The sequence below is a fragment of the Podarcis cretensis genome, assembly GCF_951804945.1.
Source record: "Podarcis cretensis genome assembly, chromosome: Z".
Lineage (NCBI taxonomy): Eukaryota > Metazoa > Chordata > Lepidosauria > Squamata > Lacertidae > Podarcis > Podarcis cretensis.
Genome location: NC_137184.1, coordinates 31,671,113 through 31,686,584, shown reverse-complemented (window position 1 = coordinate 31,686,584; position 15,472 = coordinate 31,671,113). Strand labels below are relative to the sequence as shown.

General features: G+C 44.0%; 1 protein-coding gene across 1 annotated transcript; it reads right to left on the bottom strand.

The window, feature by feature from the left end:
* Positions 1-743: 743 nt before the first annotated feature.
* Positions 744-15,472, bottom strand: DKC1 (dyskerin pseudouridine synthase 1). Its single transcript, XM_079961862.1, has 15 exons — positions 15,380-15,472; positions 13,502-13,566; positions 12,929-13,015; positions 10,922-11,013; positions 9,892-10,076; positions 9,695-9,759; positions 8,208-8,334; positions 7,255-7,385; positions 5,739-5,882; positions 5,124-5,244; positions 3,489-3,607; positions 2,867-2,973; positions 2,447-2,510; positions 1,780-1,938; positions 744-1,275 (listed from the first exon to the last, which is right to left on the bottom strand). Exons 1-15 carry the CDS (start codon positions 15,393-15,395, stop codon positions 1,207-1,209), a joined length of 1,551 nt encoding a protein of 516 aa, XP_079817988.1. The 5' UTR covers positions 15,396-15,472; the 3' UTR covers positions 744-1,206.

Genomic DNA, 15,472 nt, shown 5'->3' with positions numbered 1-15,472 from the left:
TTTCTTTTAAATGGTTGCACTGTGCGTGGAACCCCCACCGCTTGTGAAAAACCAACATGAAGAATGGCTGGAGCAGTTAACTGAAAGCATAACAAAGAAGTCAAGATAGAACTGGCCCGACTCTCCCCCCACCTTCTGTAGAAGCTTCCACCACCACAAGAAACCAAAAGTAAGAGTTGGAAGTTTTGTAATTTAATAAAAAATTAAGAACCATCCCTCCTTTTAAAATCAACTTTGGTACTCTGGCTAAAAATGTGTGTGTGTGGGGGGGGGGGAAATAAAAGGAAAACGGGAATAGACCACAGCATCTGCCCCCAAATGCGACTGCCACATGCAGAGGGTCCCTTGACCTCATGTGCATGTGAGCACAGGGACAGGGGTACAGACTTCCAATCGTTTTCTCAGCCCAGTCAAAAAAGCTGGACGGAAGGCTTGATCCCCTATAAAAACTGCACGTGGGATAAAACACTGATCTGGACTATTGCTCTGCTTCAGCATCACTTTTCAACTAGCCCCAACCAGATTAGGAAGCAAGACAATTTTGCTGAATGAAAGACATCTGGGACCAAGGAAAATGTGAGCTTGCAAGGACCAGAAGCAAGTCTTCCAAGACTTCTAGGTGTGATCTCTCCTCCCCCCCAAATCAGTATCTGCTTTAAAAAGCAACAGTAGGTGGTATGGTACCCTGAGGGAAAACGTTTGGATTCTGGCTCATTAAGAGAGTTAAAGTAAGCACAAGGAGGTCAATACAAAAGCATTATTTTTAAAGTGAAGCATCTGACCACTCACAACAAAATCCCTTTTCACCCCCACCCATAGACAAGCTGGCGCTACCATTCAGCAGCTCCTGCACATTCAAGCAGAGGGAAAAACAGGAAGAAGGCAGGAGGGGCAAAGGAAGACTCTGCTACTAGTGCCAAAATCAAGGGCTGCCTTGTGTTACCCCCAGAAAAGGAGTCTCACAAGCTCAGGGCAACTCCTCACAGTCACCAAGGCCTGGGTGGGTTTGTGGCCTCCAATTCCTCCAGCTATCCTTAGAACAGGACAGAGGGAGCTTGTCATGCTGGCCCCCCCCACAAAAGTACATTAATTTGCACAGCAATCAGGTCAAGTTTCTGCTCAATGATCCAGTCTGCACTTTCATTAAGGCCTTCAGACTCTTTCTTATGCTGGCCCAGGCTGCCTGCTCTGGATGGTTCTTGCTGGTTACTCTGAGCTCTCAGTTTCTTCTTGCTTCTTTTTCTTCTTTTTCTTCTTCACACTTGTGTTACTGCCCTGAGAGGAGAAACAACGAGAGTTCAGAAGAGCCACTCTGTTTTTTGGCTACCTCTCTGGTATTGGGAATGAGTGTTTTTTTCCTGCTGGGAGTAGGTCGCACAGGAGTTGGGCAACTGTAAGAATGGCAATGGGTCAAAAGTGAAAAGAATCATTGCCTTTGTCTCCCTTGTCACCCCACACAATGGGCTGCAAGAAACTGAATTAATTGCTTGCAGAGGGCTCCACCTCACTTTCTCCTTCTATCATTCAACCTATCCTTGTCCCTCACCCCAAAGGAATCAAGAGACACATGCAAACTACATATCTAGAAGCTACTGCATCCATGAGTTATCAGAAAGCCACAACTGAAAGTGAGATTCTTCCTAAATGCAAGATAAATGCTGAGCTGTTCACGGCAATTGTCATGCACATATGTGTACAAATCGATTTTTCTTTTAAGTGTGCATATACCAGCTGATTCCTTGGCACACAAGCACAGTGGGTTACACAAGGCCTACCTACCATTTCGCTTAGCTCCCTGCCACTCTCAGAAAGCTCCGACTTCCTCTTCTCTTTCTTTTTCTTCTTCGCTTTCTTGATTTCTGCTTGCAGCTCTGGAGAGGCTGGGGGAGAGGAGGCTGCTGCACCGGGTTCCCCATCACTTTCAATCTCCCGCTTCCGCTGAGTGGGAAACAAGACACAGGCTTCAGCCAAGGACAGGGTACTACTATACAGGCTGCTCTATGGGAGCATTTTAAGACAGATCTTGCAAAGGAGCTCATGTTTGGCACCTGCATGTGTCAACAAGAGATAAAGCCAGGGATTTCAAGCCATTCACATGCAGTTACCTGCAGAGCAAGGAGCAAAGTGCACTACTTTAGGGTTTTGATTGTACTGTTAGCTGTGAGTCTTGGCAGGTTTTTCAAGCATCCCTTGCCACACAAAACAGTTTGAATTTGACCAAGCTTCAATGTGAATGACGGTCACCAGTACTGCTGGCAGCTACAGGTGGCAGCAAACTTTTAATGATCATACCACCCACAGCTATTCTAGAGATCTTTACCTGCTGTCTTAATGCCACCCTCCAAAAAAATCCCCCCACATTCAAAACAATACTAAAATGTAGGCTCTAACAGACACTGCCCAAATAAAAATAAAATGCTGGAATGCAGTCCTGCAGCAAACCAACCTTTGGTGGTCTTTCTGGCTCCTCTTGGGCGACTTCCTCTTTTATCTTTTCCTTTCCAGCAACCCTGGGAGGAAAACAGCTTTATTTGCATCCTTCAGCCACCTGGTGCATTATGTACAATTCAACCCTGTTCCGCCTAACTTTTTATACTAGAATTGGAACATTGGTGTTGGTGATGTTCGGAAAGCTGGTAAACACACCCAAAATGCATGGGGGGCAAGCTGCAGTCTTCCTTATTTCATTTAGCAGGCTGACTCCCTCTAGAGCCATAGAAAGGAGGCTAGAAAGGGATAACTGCCTGCTTCCCCCGCCCCAAGGAAACCCCTCCTCTGCCTTTTCTAGCACAATGCACTTTATGCACCCCAAACCAGCACACCTACCCCATCCCCCACTTAAGGCAATGGGAGCTGCAAACATTACCTATTATAATCCACATAATCCGTTTTCCAGGCCTGGGGAGTTTTCTCATTGGGCTTGCCATGTGTGTCCAACAGGCCTTGCTTGATCATCATCTTCTTCTGAGAAGCCTATGGGGAGATAAGCAGAGGAGACACATGACACAAGGCAAGGGCAGGTGCTTTCTTATTGCTGCCATTTCCATAACCCTCAAGGTCCACAAGCAGCAATAAAACAAATCTCTCTTGCTCTTATGCGACTTGAGGACCCAACACCCCTTATGTCCAGCCCCTAACAGAGCCATCAGTCTTGGGTGATAGATCTGGGTCATCTTTGCACAGAGTGCTCTTGAAGTCTACTTTAACATCATTTGGCTCAACAACAGCAAAAGCAACCATTTCAAGTGACCAGAGATTCTACCTGTTTCTGTGGTAGCAAGGTGCGGCCAAGATCTTTGAAAGTGCAGCCAAGCATGTACAATTTGATACAAAGCTGAGGCACCAAGCGAACAGTTCAAACATACGCCCAGTGGGATGGTGCACCCGGTTCCCTGAACATTCTGTTGCTCCAGGAGCAAGTATCAAGCTGCTCTTTTGAATCTGCTCCCCTGTACAGCCAAATGGCGCAGTGCCATCTCAATACTCACTTTTGGGCCAAGTCCCCACTTGCGAGGGTACGTGTCTCTTTCCATGATCACACGCTTGATTTTTGCTACAACTCCATGGTCGCAAGTAGAGATCACTGCAGTTGTCATCAAGGCAATGGCTGCAGGAAGAAGAGTACAGGTTGAGCACCCTAAGGAAGGACACAGTACAGAACCTGGCATTGCCCAACACATGCTCTTTCTGTAACCCACCAGAGTAAGACTTACAACATCATCCCCCATAGCATCCCTATTTACTACTTAAGGAGGTTCTCCCTCTAGAAAGCAGAATGTATGTTTCTGGTGTGAGAAACACACGCACATGAAGTGTGTAAGCAAGACACAGGTTAACACCCACCCACAAGGGTATTTTAATAACATTTCCCCACATTCTTGCACTCAGATTTTTGTTTGTTTGGAAAAAGCACACCAGAGCACTATGTGATCAGACAGTTTCATTCTTCCTGGTTGAGTCAGAGCCCCATAAAGGTCTCTGACCCTGCTTGTTCCACCCAGGCCCTGCCAGCAGCCAGCCATGCATCCCCATGCCCCCCAGTAGAACACTGGAAGGCTTAAAGGTGCCTGGAGGCCACTCAACACCAAGACCCAAGAACAGGAATCAAGATGTGGCAGGAAGGGCAGAGCAGCAACACTCAGAGAATGGATAAACTTCATCATCACTTCACATGTGGCCCTGAGCAAGTGCAGGCAGGTGGGGAAGTTGAAGAAAGCTGTTTAAAAGGGGAAGGCAATTTGCAAAATTACTATGTAGTTCCCCACACACTTTGGGAGTCAGCAGGAAAGATGGGCCTCATTTCTCAGTGGGGGAGAGCTAAGCTGCATAGTTGTTCCCACCGTTTCAGTCTCACTCACCAAGACACTTTGCTTTTGCCCAGCCCAAGGCAGGCGTCCATAATCTGAGGTCACACCTGCAGGACCATTTTTCAAAGCTAGAGTGTGGAGTTGAACACACATCTTCTCTCCAACAAAATATGTAATGCCGCCCATTACATTTTTATTTCATTTCACGAGCACTTTCCTACTGAAAGTACCAAACCCAAAGCAGTGCATAATAGGAGACGTATTAGATCGAAAAAAGTACAGAAAGAAAACTATGTTTTGATTTGCCACTAGATGGCACTGTAGTCTCATGTTAAATAGGCAAATTGTCACTGCCACCCATTCCAGCACTGGAAGAAGGAAACTGCATGCACTCCACAATGAAGTGTTGATCCATAATCACCTGCCAATGGAGCCTGATAAAAGGGAAGCAGGGCTGGGGAGAGAAACCTCTGCTGGATATGCTGGAATCTGTGTTGCTACCTGGAACAAACATTACTGGGCTAGGCAGCCAAGGTCTGAGCTCAGAATACCTCCTCCTCCTCCTACAACCCACTTCCTTTACACAAAGCACAAAACATGTGTAATCAGGAGTGCCATTTTGGCCTCACAATCGTGGATGCCCAGGAGCCATGGGTACCATGCAGAATGCATGGCGCTGGAACAGAAATTTGTGCGTGTCCGGCCCTTCATGGGGAATTCAGTAGGTGTTTGGGCACCAGGGAGCCAGCAGCTATGTTTGCAATAACTCAATTAAAACAACCTAAGAAAGCAAGTGCCTAAGCTGCCAGTTCTCACCTGTGCAGATGGCCTCTCCTTTTGTGGTGATAACAACTATTTCCTGATTGAGTTCGATGCCATCTTCATACCGCAGCAGGCCAGGAAGCATGATCTTTGCACCATAGCAAATGGCGTTCACCTGAGCAGAAAGTAGTAAAAATGATCATGCTTCAACCAACAGCTATCACTGTAAAATTCTGTTCTCCAATTTTCAATCCATGTACTCCCAAGTCTTTGGAGTTATGCCCACAAAAATTATACCACAAAAATTATACCTCTTTCACCAAGAGGCTTGCATGGCGTGGTGGCAAGAAAAGCTCCATACTGGACAGCATCCTGCACCATCAATACTGTAACCACCAACAGTGGCATTCAGTCCCTTAAGGTACCTGCCCCCACCCCTCCCACCTTTAAACAGCCCTGGAAGCAGAAATTAGGACTAAAGCAGTCAAGCTGCATCATTTTCTGAAGATTCTTAAAAGTACTTCTGCAAACAGTGAAACATCATCTTAGAAGGCAGAAATGTAAGAAAACAAGGAATGCCTCTTCTAAGAGACAGTCCGACAAAAAAGTGACATTGTTAAGCTGTAGCGATGGACTGTGGTGCCTTAGCTATAAGTTCCGGGAACTCACCGCACTGTCCTTCATAACTAGTCGCTTGTGGGATGTCAGCAGCTTCTCCAGGGGGAAGATCACCCTCCTGAGGTACGTCTCGTCCTTGTTGTTGTCATATTGCCATTGGGCATCCAGCACATCATGCATAGTCACCATGTGGTCCTAGAAGCATAAACCACCCCAATATATTATTTAACTGGGAATACGGAAGGCAGTCTGATACAAAAGCCAGGGTCTTTTTTTACCATCCACCCCAACTACTCTGACAGGCAGCAACTCTTAGTCTCTTAGTTTCCATCACTGCAGTCTAATCCTGCACTGACTGCAGATGCCAAGCATTTGAGCTAGAACCATCACTGAGCCATAGACCCTCCCAGCACGCAGGCCACTGCCTAAAGCAAAAGGGCTGGGAGAAAAGAAGATAGTTCCATGTACAAGCTTCATGTCCTGAACACACTAGGAATTGGGGTACACACACAAAGGCAAGTGTTAGCACAGACAAAAACAAAAGAGTGAATAGTGAAGAGCCACAAGGTAAAGCAACCCCCTCATCTTGGTGCTCTTCCTATGTTTTTGGCTACAATTCTCACCAGCCCCAGCCAACAAGGAATGGTCAGGGATGATGAGAGCTGCTGTCTAATATATGCATTGAAGACACCAGATTGGGAAAGACAGCATTAATGCCTCTCCTTTGCAATTCCATACAGCTATTTAAGTTTGGGGACGCGGGTGGCGCTGTGGGTTAAACCTTGCCGATCAGAAGGTCGGTGGTTCGAATCCCCGCAACAAGGTGAGCCCCCATTGCTCAGTCCCAGCACGTCAAAGTGCAAGTAGATAAATAGGTAGATAAACAGCGTTTCCGTGCGCTGCTCTGGTTTGCCAGAAGCGGCTTAGTCATGCTGGCCACATGACCCGGAAGCTGTATGCCGGCTCCCTCGGCCAATAAAGCGAGATAAGCGCCGCAACCCGAGTCGGTCACGACTGGACCTAATGGTCAGGGGTCCCTTTACCTTTATCTATTTAAGTTTGACCATTCATAAATTCTACAACATTCTCTTCACATAGCCTAAAGCTCTTTCCCCATGTGGAAGATGTCACCAGCCACACTAGCCTGCTCTGCAGAACTTTGCTGAAATCACATGCAGGGAAAGGTTTGGACTACTGAGCGGTTGTTTGTTCCCCACTCTAGAGACCTGCAGAGAGCAGAACTACACAAGAGGACTGAATACGAGTTGGAAGCCAAGTTGACATGGGCACAGCAAACATCAAGTTATCAGAGTTCCAGAAACACTAGTTTTATTCACCTGTAACAAACAGTCAATAATGGATTCTGTGCAATTAGTCTCATAGGGGCCATGGGTAATTTTTGTGGGTTGGGGGACAGAACTGGCAGAAACAAAGCTTCCTGCCCTTGACATCTCCCAACCACTCACTGTCCCAAAGTTTAATTACCAGAACAGGGGAGTCAGCCCTGTACTGAACTCAACACTTTGGGTAGTGACAATCATGTGCTGACATATACCCTGCAACGTACCTTCTCTCCCATGACCCCGGATCGCACTCGCCGGAGCTCCTGCATCTGACCTCCAACTCCCAGCAACAAGCCCAGGTGCACACACAATGTCCGGATATAGGTCCCAGCTTCACAGCTCACCCAGAAGATACCTGATAACAGGGCAGTCAAAGCAGATGTGTGAGTTCTGGAGTTCTGTTGACTTAAAAGAGTTCGAACAGAAAGCATCCATGAGCCATCAGTATTGGGTGATAGATGTAAGTCATCTTTGCACTGTGTGCTATGCGATCTGTTTTACATCATTTGGCTCAGAAAACACCTCCAACCAGGGGTTGCTAACCTATGGCCTTCCAGATGTTGCTGAGTTACAACTCTCATCGTACCTGAACATCAACCATGCTGGCTGGGACTATTGGGAACTATAGTTCAAGAACAACTGGAGGACCACAAGTTAGCCACCCATGCTTTAAGCATCCTAAGAAAAAATAAGACTTCAAACTGGTCAAGGAAGTGATTTAATCACCCAGAACAAAATTGGAGAAGAAAGGCTGGAGAGGCTTAGGAAGTAACCTAGAAAGGGTTTCAGTGGGGGGGTTTCAGCTTCTGTTTTGCAGATGTGATTTGAGCATAAGCTCATGATTTAAGGCACATTAACTTGTGGCCCTTCAGATGCTGGTGCACTCTTCAATCAGCCGCAGCTAGCATGGCTAATGGTGGGGGATGAAGAGAACTATAGTCCAACAGTATCTGGAGTGTCCCTGGTTCCCAACCACAGCTCTTCAAAGACTGCATTAAAGGAAAAGCAGTCATACTGCACAGTGGCGGAGCTTCATGCTCCGGTACCGGGGGGCAGAGAGCAGGTGATGGCGATGGCACCCCACTGGGATCATGCTGTCGGGGGCGGTGCACTCCCCCCACTCCCCCTCTTCCTCCACCAAGGATACTGCAGACCTCATACAAAACAGTTTCATTACCCAATCTTCTTTCTGGATCATATTCTACCAATTTGCTCTCATAGATTGTTCGGACTCTCAGCTGCCTCTTCACTGCAGCAATGAGTGGGGGCCGCTGGAAGAGGGCACCAGTCAGTGTTTCTATTGCCTGCAGAATGAAGCAGATCAGATACCACTTTAAAATGCTTGCGCCCTTGTGGTAATACATGATTGATACATGCAAGGAAGAATGAAATTTCAGGTGTTTTCCCCAAACACACCAAGCTCCATTTTATCAACTGCATTCACCAAGTAAATTTAACTTTGGTTTGGTACGATGTGGTCTTAAGAAGCTTACTGCTAAGACTAAGTTAAAGCAGCTATGGTGATGCAAAACCATGAGTTGGCAAAACATCTGGCTAAATCAAGGCAAGCAGGGAGCTGTACTCATCAACTAGCTTGATCATTAGTCACCAAGGTTACCAGAAAACAAAACGAACTCCAATTGCTACATGCAGTGCAGAGCAATGGTGCACACTCTGCTTCACAAGTATGCACAGAATGTTCCTGGGAAATTCCAATTGATCTCTGAAGAAACCACCACCATGCAGGCAGCTCAACTTCTTTAAAGTGGCTATGAACCTGCTCCCAGATCATAGAGACCACTAAATCAATATTTGTTGCTGTTGTCCCCCGCCCCCAGGCATCTCTAGTAATGACAAGGGTGGCTTTAATACCATGTGGCTATAGGCAGTCAGAGCTGTCATTAATCTTAGAAAACCAAGGCCCCAATAAAGGGAGCCTCAGTTCTGCTTGCTCTATGTCTACTCTGCAGGCAGCTGGAAGCTGCACAGCACCAAGAACCTAGAACAGGAATCCTGATGTTGCAGGAAGGATAGAACAGCACCACTCAGAGAATGGATAAAACAGCATCATCACTCTGCCCTTCCCATACATGTGAACAGATTTCAAGGGACACAGAACTATACTTCCCATAGCAAACAGGATAGACTGAGATTGGCAATTTGAGCTCTGATTCACAACAAAGAGAAACATTCCAAAGATTATAAGCCAAAAAAGTATGTATTCATTTTTAAATATTTATATCCTGCCTTTTTTCCATCATGGAACCCAGAACAGCATACCTGTGGTTCCTATAAAGGTATCTGCCCAGCAGAAAGTGAAACAAGCGGAAATTTGCATTGTGCTGCCACTTTTGGTCTGAAGAAACAGTCAATTACTCTTGAAAATTGAAACTTACTCTGATTTGGTTTTGCATCTAATTTTTGTTTGTGATTTTTAACAGTGATTTATTGTGGCATTTTAAACAACATTCATCCCTGTTGCATGCTACCCTGATATCCATGTGAAGAAATAGTTGCTCTCATCATAACCCCTACAGCTAAATTTAATTTGGGAAACGTTTCTACTGCCATCATTCACACTGATGTTCATGAATACACATACACACACACACACACACACACACACACCTACCTCTCAAATTTTCCTGCCTAGCAGAGACTTACCCTTGACAGCTGAACCTCACTCTCGATTGCATTGTGCAGCCGAACGATTCCCACATACTCTTTGCCTGGAAGACGACAGAAGAGTAGTCAGGAGAGGCCACTTTAATTTACTTTTTTCACCATACCGGTGATTGTGCTGTTTCTATGTCTAGCAATACATTTCTAGGCTTGATAAAGAGACAAAGCAGATGGTATACCTGCACTTTGTTGAGACTTGACCAAGCGTGTTGCTCGCTCAATGCATACAATCAGGCACCCAGTCACTTTGGGGTCCAATGTGCCACTATGCCCTGTCTTCTCAACACGTAGGATGCGGCGGATCCAGGCCACCACTTCGTGGGAAGAAGGGTTAGAAGGTTTGTCCAGATTGATGAAGCCCGTCCTGGAAGAGAACCACAGGGACTGTTAACAATAATCTATATAGGCGTGGACTCTGCTCGCTCTTCAAAGAACAAACCTGAATTGGGACCCAAATCTACCTTAAAGCAAGACATATTAATAACCTAGGGATTTCAAGCAGGATACTGTGTCCATGGCAATACTGAATTGTGGTGCTAATTTTGTGCTAGATATTTATGCCACTTTTTTTGGCATACGGTTGTAGTAACATAGCTTCAACTCTTTTTTACCTACCCTCCTCCCAGTTTGCTAACTAGCAAACAGTTTGTGACTAACAATTTTTAGATTATAAATTACATGGCACAGTAAAAGTTAAGAGACATTGTGACAAACAGAAGCATTCATGGATAGAACAAAGAAACTAGGGTAACCGGCAGGTATTAAATAAGAATGAAAAGCCCTCCAAAACATAATAGTAGGGTCAACAGAATATCCAGCACCCCAAACTCTGCAGCTGTGATACAAAGCAATATGTAAGGACCGATGTATGCAAGTCACTATACAGGTGGCAATCATTTCAGGCGCGTCTAAATGGTGTGCAATTGCCAACAAGCAGATCACTTGGAACCTGGAAAAGGGAAGAACGGGGTCAAAGCAAGTTGCACTTATGTGCACTCGGCCGACATGCATGGAGGACGGTAATGGTTGTCACCTCTAGAGAAAATCCTGGAAGAGTTAAAGTGGGCAGTGGAGCCCCATCCAAAACTTGTGTTCATCTAAGCCTCATTTGTGTCTTTCCCAAGTGTTTAATAACTAACCCTCCTCCCCCAGATTACAGAAAGAACACCATGTGGGGGAAATCTACTCTTAAACTCTATCTTGCCTTACCTTACATATTCGGCAATCTCTCTTTTTAAGGGATTACAACCAGAAGGAAGGGGTGTGTAGTGTGCTGTCCTCACATTCAGCTTGTCAAAGTTCTACAAAAATCCAAAGCAAGCAAGAATTAATGAACAATTAATGCTGTGGAGCCAAATCTCAATGTCTTAAAACTCATTGGAACTATTTGATATAGAACAAGTCGCTCGGCCAATTAAAAATCACGTAACTGGTTAAGATTTGCTCTCAAAAGGAAAATCAATCCTCCTTTAGATGGAAACTGAATGAAGACATGTTAGATGATAAAATGTTTTTGAAAAAAGCAAAAAAGGTTCTGGGAGACTAGTTTGATTTGAATCTTAACACGGTTACCAGGCAGCAAGTAGTGTGGGATGCTAGTAAGGCAATGATGAGGGGACTGTTTGTCCAACAAAATGCAACTCAAAAGAAATTAAAAGAATAAAGGAAAAGAGAAATTTTGGGTGCAACATTAGAAAAAGAATTAGTTAAAAAACCAAAGAAAGAATCAGTTAAACAAGCAATCAAATTATTACAAATACAATATTGAATTATTATTAATGAAGAAATAACGTGGAAAATTAAGAGTGTGAAACTGAAATATTTTGAATATGCCAATAAGTCAGGAAAACTGCTGGCATGGCAAATAAGGAAAAATGAACAAAAATATATATAAATAGAATAAAGTTGAATGGAAAATTTACAGACAAAAAGGAAATAAGAGAAGCCTTTGTTACATATTTTACCTACTTATATAAGAAAGGATATGAGAGCAAGAGTAAGATAATCAATATTTAAAAAACAGTAACTTACCAAAAATAAAAGAAGAAAAACTCAGACTTTTACATAACCAAATAACAGTGCAGGAAGTGTCAGAAGCAATAAACCAAGCAAAAACAAGTAAATCTCCAGGACCGAGTGTATTCTCAGCAAAGTATTATAAAAAATTGGGTGAACAGCTTGTGATTCCCCTAAAAGACACTATGAATGAGCTCTTAAGATCAGGCAAAATCCCAGAGACATGGAAAGAAACATATATAACATTAATTCCAAAGCAAGATTTGGATTTAACCCTAGTAAAAAATTATAGACCTATTTCATTATTAAACAAGGATTATAAATTATTTGCATACATATTAGCTAATAGAATGAAAAAAGTCCTGCAAGAATATATTCATCAAGATCAAGCAGGGTTTTTACCAGACAGACAAATTAAAGATAACATCAGGAGTATCTTAAATATAATAGAATATCTTGAAGTAAGAAATGAAAAACAAACTGCCTTAACGTTTATAGATGTGGAAATAGCATTTGATAATGTCTCATGGGATTTCATGAAAAAAATTCTTGAAGAAATGAATTTTGGAGAAAAACTGATAAGGGGAGTCCAAGCTGTTTACTCTGACCATAATACTGTTGATTGTTAATCAAGTGATAACAAATCAATATACAATACAAAAGGGAACCAGACATCACCGCTTCTGTTTGTTATGGTCCCAGAGGTATTAGCAAGGAATATAAGAGGAATAAAAACAGATAAAAATGAATTTAAACTGAAAGCATTTGCTGATGATTTACTAATTACAGTAGAAGACCCAATAATTCTCTCCTTAAAGTTATAGAAAAGATCCAAGAAATTGGGCAGGTGGCAGGATTTAAACTTAATAAAAACAAGACCAAATTATTAGTTAAGAACTTAAAAGAATCAGAGAACAAAGACTTGTCCCAATCCATAAACAGAGATTCATAAAAAGGTAAAATATTTAGGAATATGGTTATCAATTAAGAATCTTAATATTTATAAAGATAAATATAAAAGATTAAAAAAACCTCAGCTACAAAAATTTAACAACTTTTCTTTTTGCCAGTAAATTTAATTGAATTTTGAGAGTTAATTATACTGTAAATTAGTTGCTCTAGTTAAATTTAATTATATTGTAAGCTTTATATAGAACACTAATAATTAAATATGTAGTTCATTTACACAATTCTGTTTACCTTGAGAAGTAAAGGCCATTGTGATGTGTCCAGTTGAGCCACTCTGGATTCAGGCTTGATAAAGAATTCTTCAGAATACTGTATATCCTAGGAACAATCAAATAGGCAGATTAGTAACTATAACGGCCAATGAAGAATGCTGGCCACTATGTTTCTTTACTCATCAAGCTTGGAAGTTAACAATATTCTCTAGTCTAGACACAAAGAGCAAATAACTAGAACTGCACTCTTCATGTTGCTGTTTTTCCTTATCATGCAACAATTTTATCTATAAGGGGCCTTCTACAAAGAGAGCATACTATCACTATTAGCTCCTGCCCAGAATGCATGCCTCTACACAATCAATTGCCCTCATCAATTATCAGCCAAAGTTATAACTACAGTGCTGAACAGGAGAGGGAATGTTTGCACACCCCTGGGAACAGCATATTCCCAGGAAGTAGATGGTGGGAACTGTAGTCCAGCAAAATCTGCAAAGAACCATGCAGGCTACAGGGTGCAGAGAGGTTTAAAAGTTCTTGCCCTAAATAGAATTCTAGTATGGAAATTAAGCAATATCACAAAGCAACTCACAGCAACATCTTCCTCTACCAGATATTTCTGTTCTTTCTTTTTCTTGTGCTTCTTAGAGACAGAGCCTACAGAAAGACAAAAAATAAAAACAATACTACAAATAAATGGAACTAGAAGTAAACTTGGCATTGTTCACCCACCTAAAATCAAACCTAAAATTAGTAATCTGATTTCAAATTTTAGATCAGATAGGAAACTTATGACCTGGAGTCCAAATGCAACCCTCCAGCCTCTCCATCTAGCCCTCTGAACTCTTCCCAGGCCATACATACTCCCCAACCCACAGCCTTGCTTTGTGCTTTTGCCTGTCTGGAACCCATTCTTGAACTTGGCTCATGCTTCTTTCTTGCACTGCATAGAGCAGAGTGTGAAGAAACTAGTTTACTGTACAAATTTGCATTTAATCCTTTGCCTCCTTTTGCCTCTGGCCCCACCTACCACTGGCACATGGTACCTAGAAAGGAATAGGGCCCTTGGCATGAAAATGGTTGTAAGAGTTTACAGTACAGTACAATATTCTTTATATATGGTGCTATTACAGTTAACACCATTATTCTAGGTTTGCAAAAGAATCGTTGCCAGGCGCTACAAATAACAAGCACTCCAACGTATGAGAAACCAAGAGCGTGCTGTGGGTGACCAAAGAAACCTGCAAGAGAGGTACTGGAGGAAACAGTTGCATGGGATAAATTGGCTGCAGTCAATGCTCATGCAGGCCACCCACGTGGGCAAGCGCCCTAGTGCCTTAAGTGGGCAAACTGGATAGCAGTAGCCCGTTTCCTCAAAATGCAATATTTCCTGCAGCCGCGGAATATCAATAGTTCCTGCGAATCTCCCCCCCCCCGCCACCTCCAAAAGGAAACAAACATGCTGTGAAACATTGAACACGTTACAATCGGCTCCAAGGTGGGAGAACAGCAACCTCTCCCCACAACACACCAGCGCTGAGAAGCCAACATCCCCCGTAAAAGCGGTTTTTGCCCCATGCACCCTTACCCGGCGACAAAGTTTCCCCAACACCCTCCTCCCCCAAAAGAAAGACCGAGGCGCACGAGCGGAGACAGGAGTTAGAGGCGGAGGAAACAACAGAGTTGGAGGGACATAACAGATTTGGTCGGCATGCATATCTTTGGTATGGAAAAGGTAAAGTACATAAAGGGTTCTATAATCACATAATAAAAAAAATCACTGATGAAAGTGTGGGGAAAATATAAAGATTTATTAGAACCCAAAACCCCATGGTGGCTATTCCCTATTGAAGCATCATCACTTAAGGAGGTTGGCCAACATACAGAGATTTATTAACATAACAAGAAGGGAAGTGGAAATTGAAGGAATATTAGGACTTAAAGGAGCATGCTCAGACTTGGCTGCACCATGGAGTAAAAACGGTTTTTGCCCCATGCACCCTTACCCGGCGGCAAAGTTTCCCCAACACCCTCCTCCTCAAAAAGAAAGACGGAGGCGGGGCCAATCTCGCTTTGTGGAATCGCTCACCCCCCACCCCCAAAAAACCCCACTACATCCGAGCATGCACAGAGAGTCATTTCCAAACACTGTACAAGTAGCCACGTGCTTCGCCACGATCGGACTCAGGACAGGGCTGAGAAAGCTAAACACTACCCTCCGCTACATCTGTGAACTTCAGCAACTCTTCCTACGACCCCATTCCCCCTCTTAAAAACTAAGCATTTAATTCCCGTTCTTCCCCGGAGGCGATCCTCTCCGCGACCCGAGAGAAGCGCGATCCATCCTCAGGTTACAGGAGGCCCCACTGCGCCCGCATGGAGGGCACCCGAAAAGGTCAGATCCACGCCCGAACCTCGCCTCAGGTCCGGAGAAGACAGCCCTGACCCCGAGCGCACGCCGCGCACCCACCTGGACCGTCCGCCATCTTGCCCTCGCCACGCGCTGCCTCTGAGAGACACGCGCGCACCTCGCCTCCCGCCAGCGAAAAAGGGATCCCCTCGC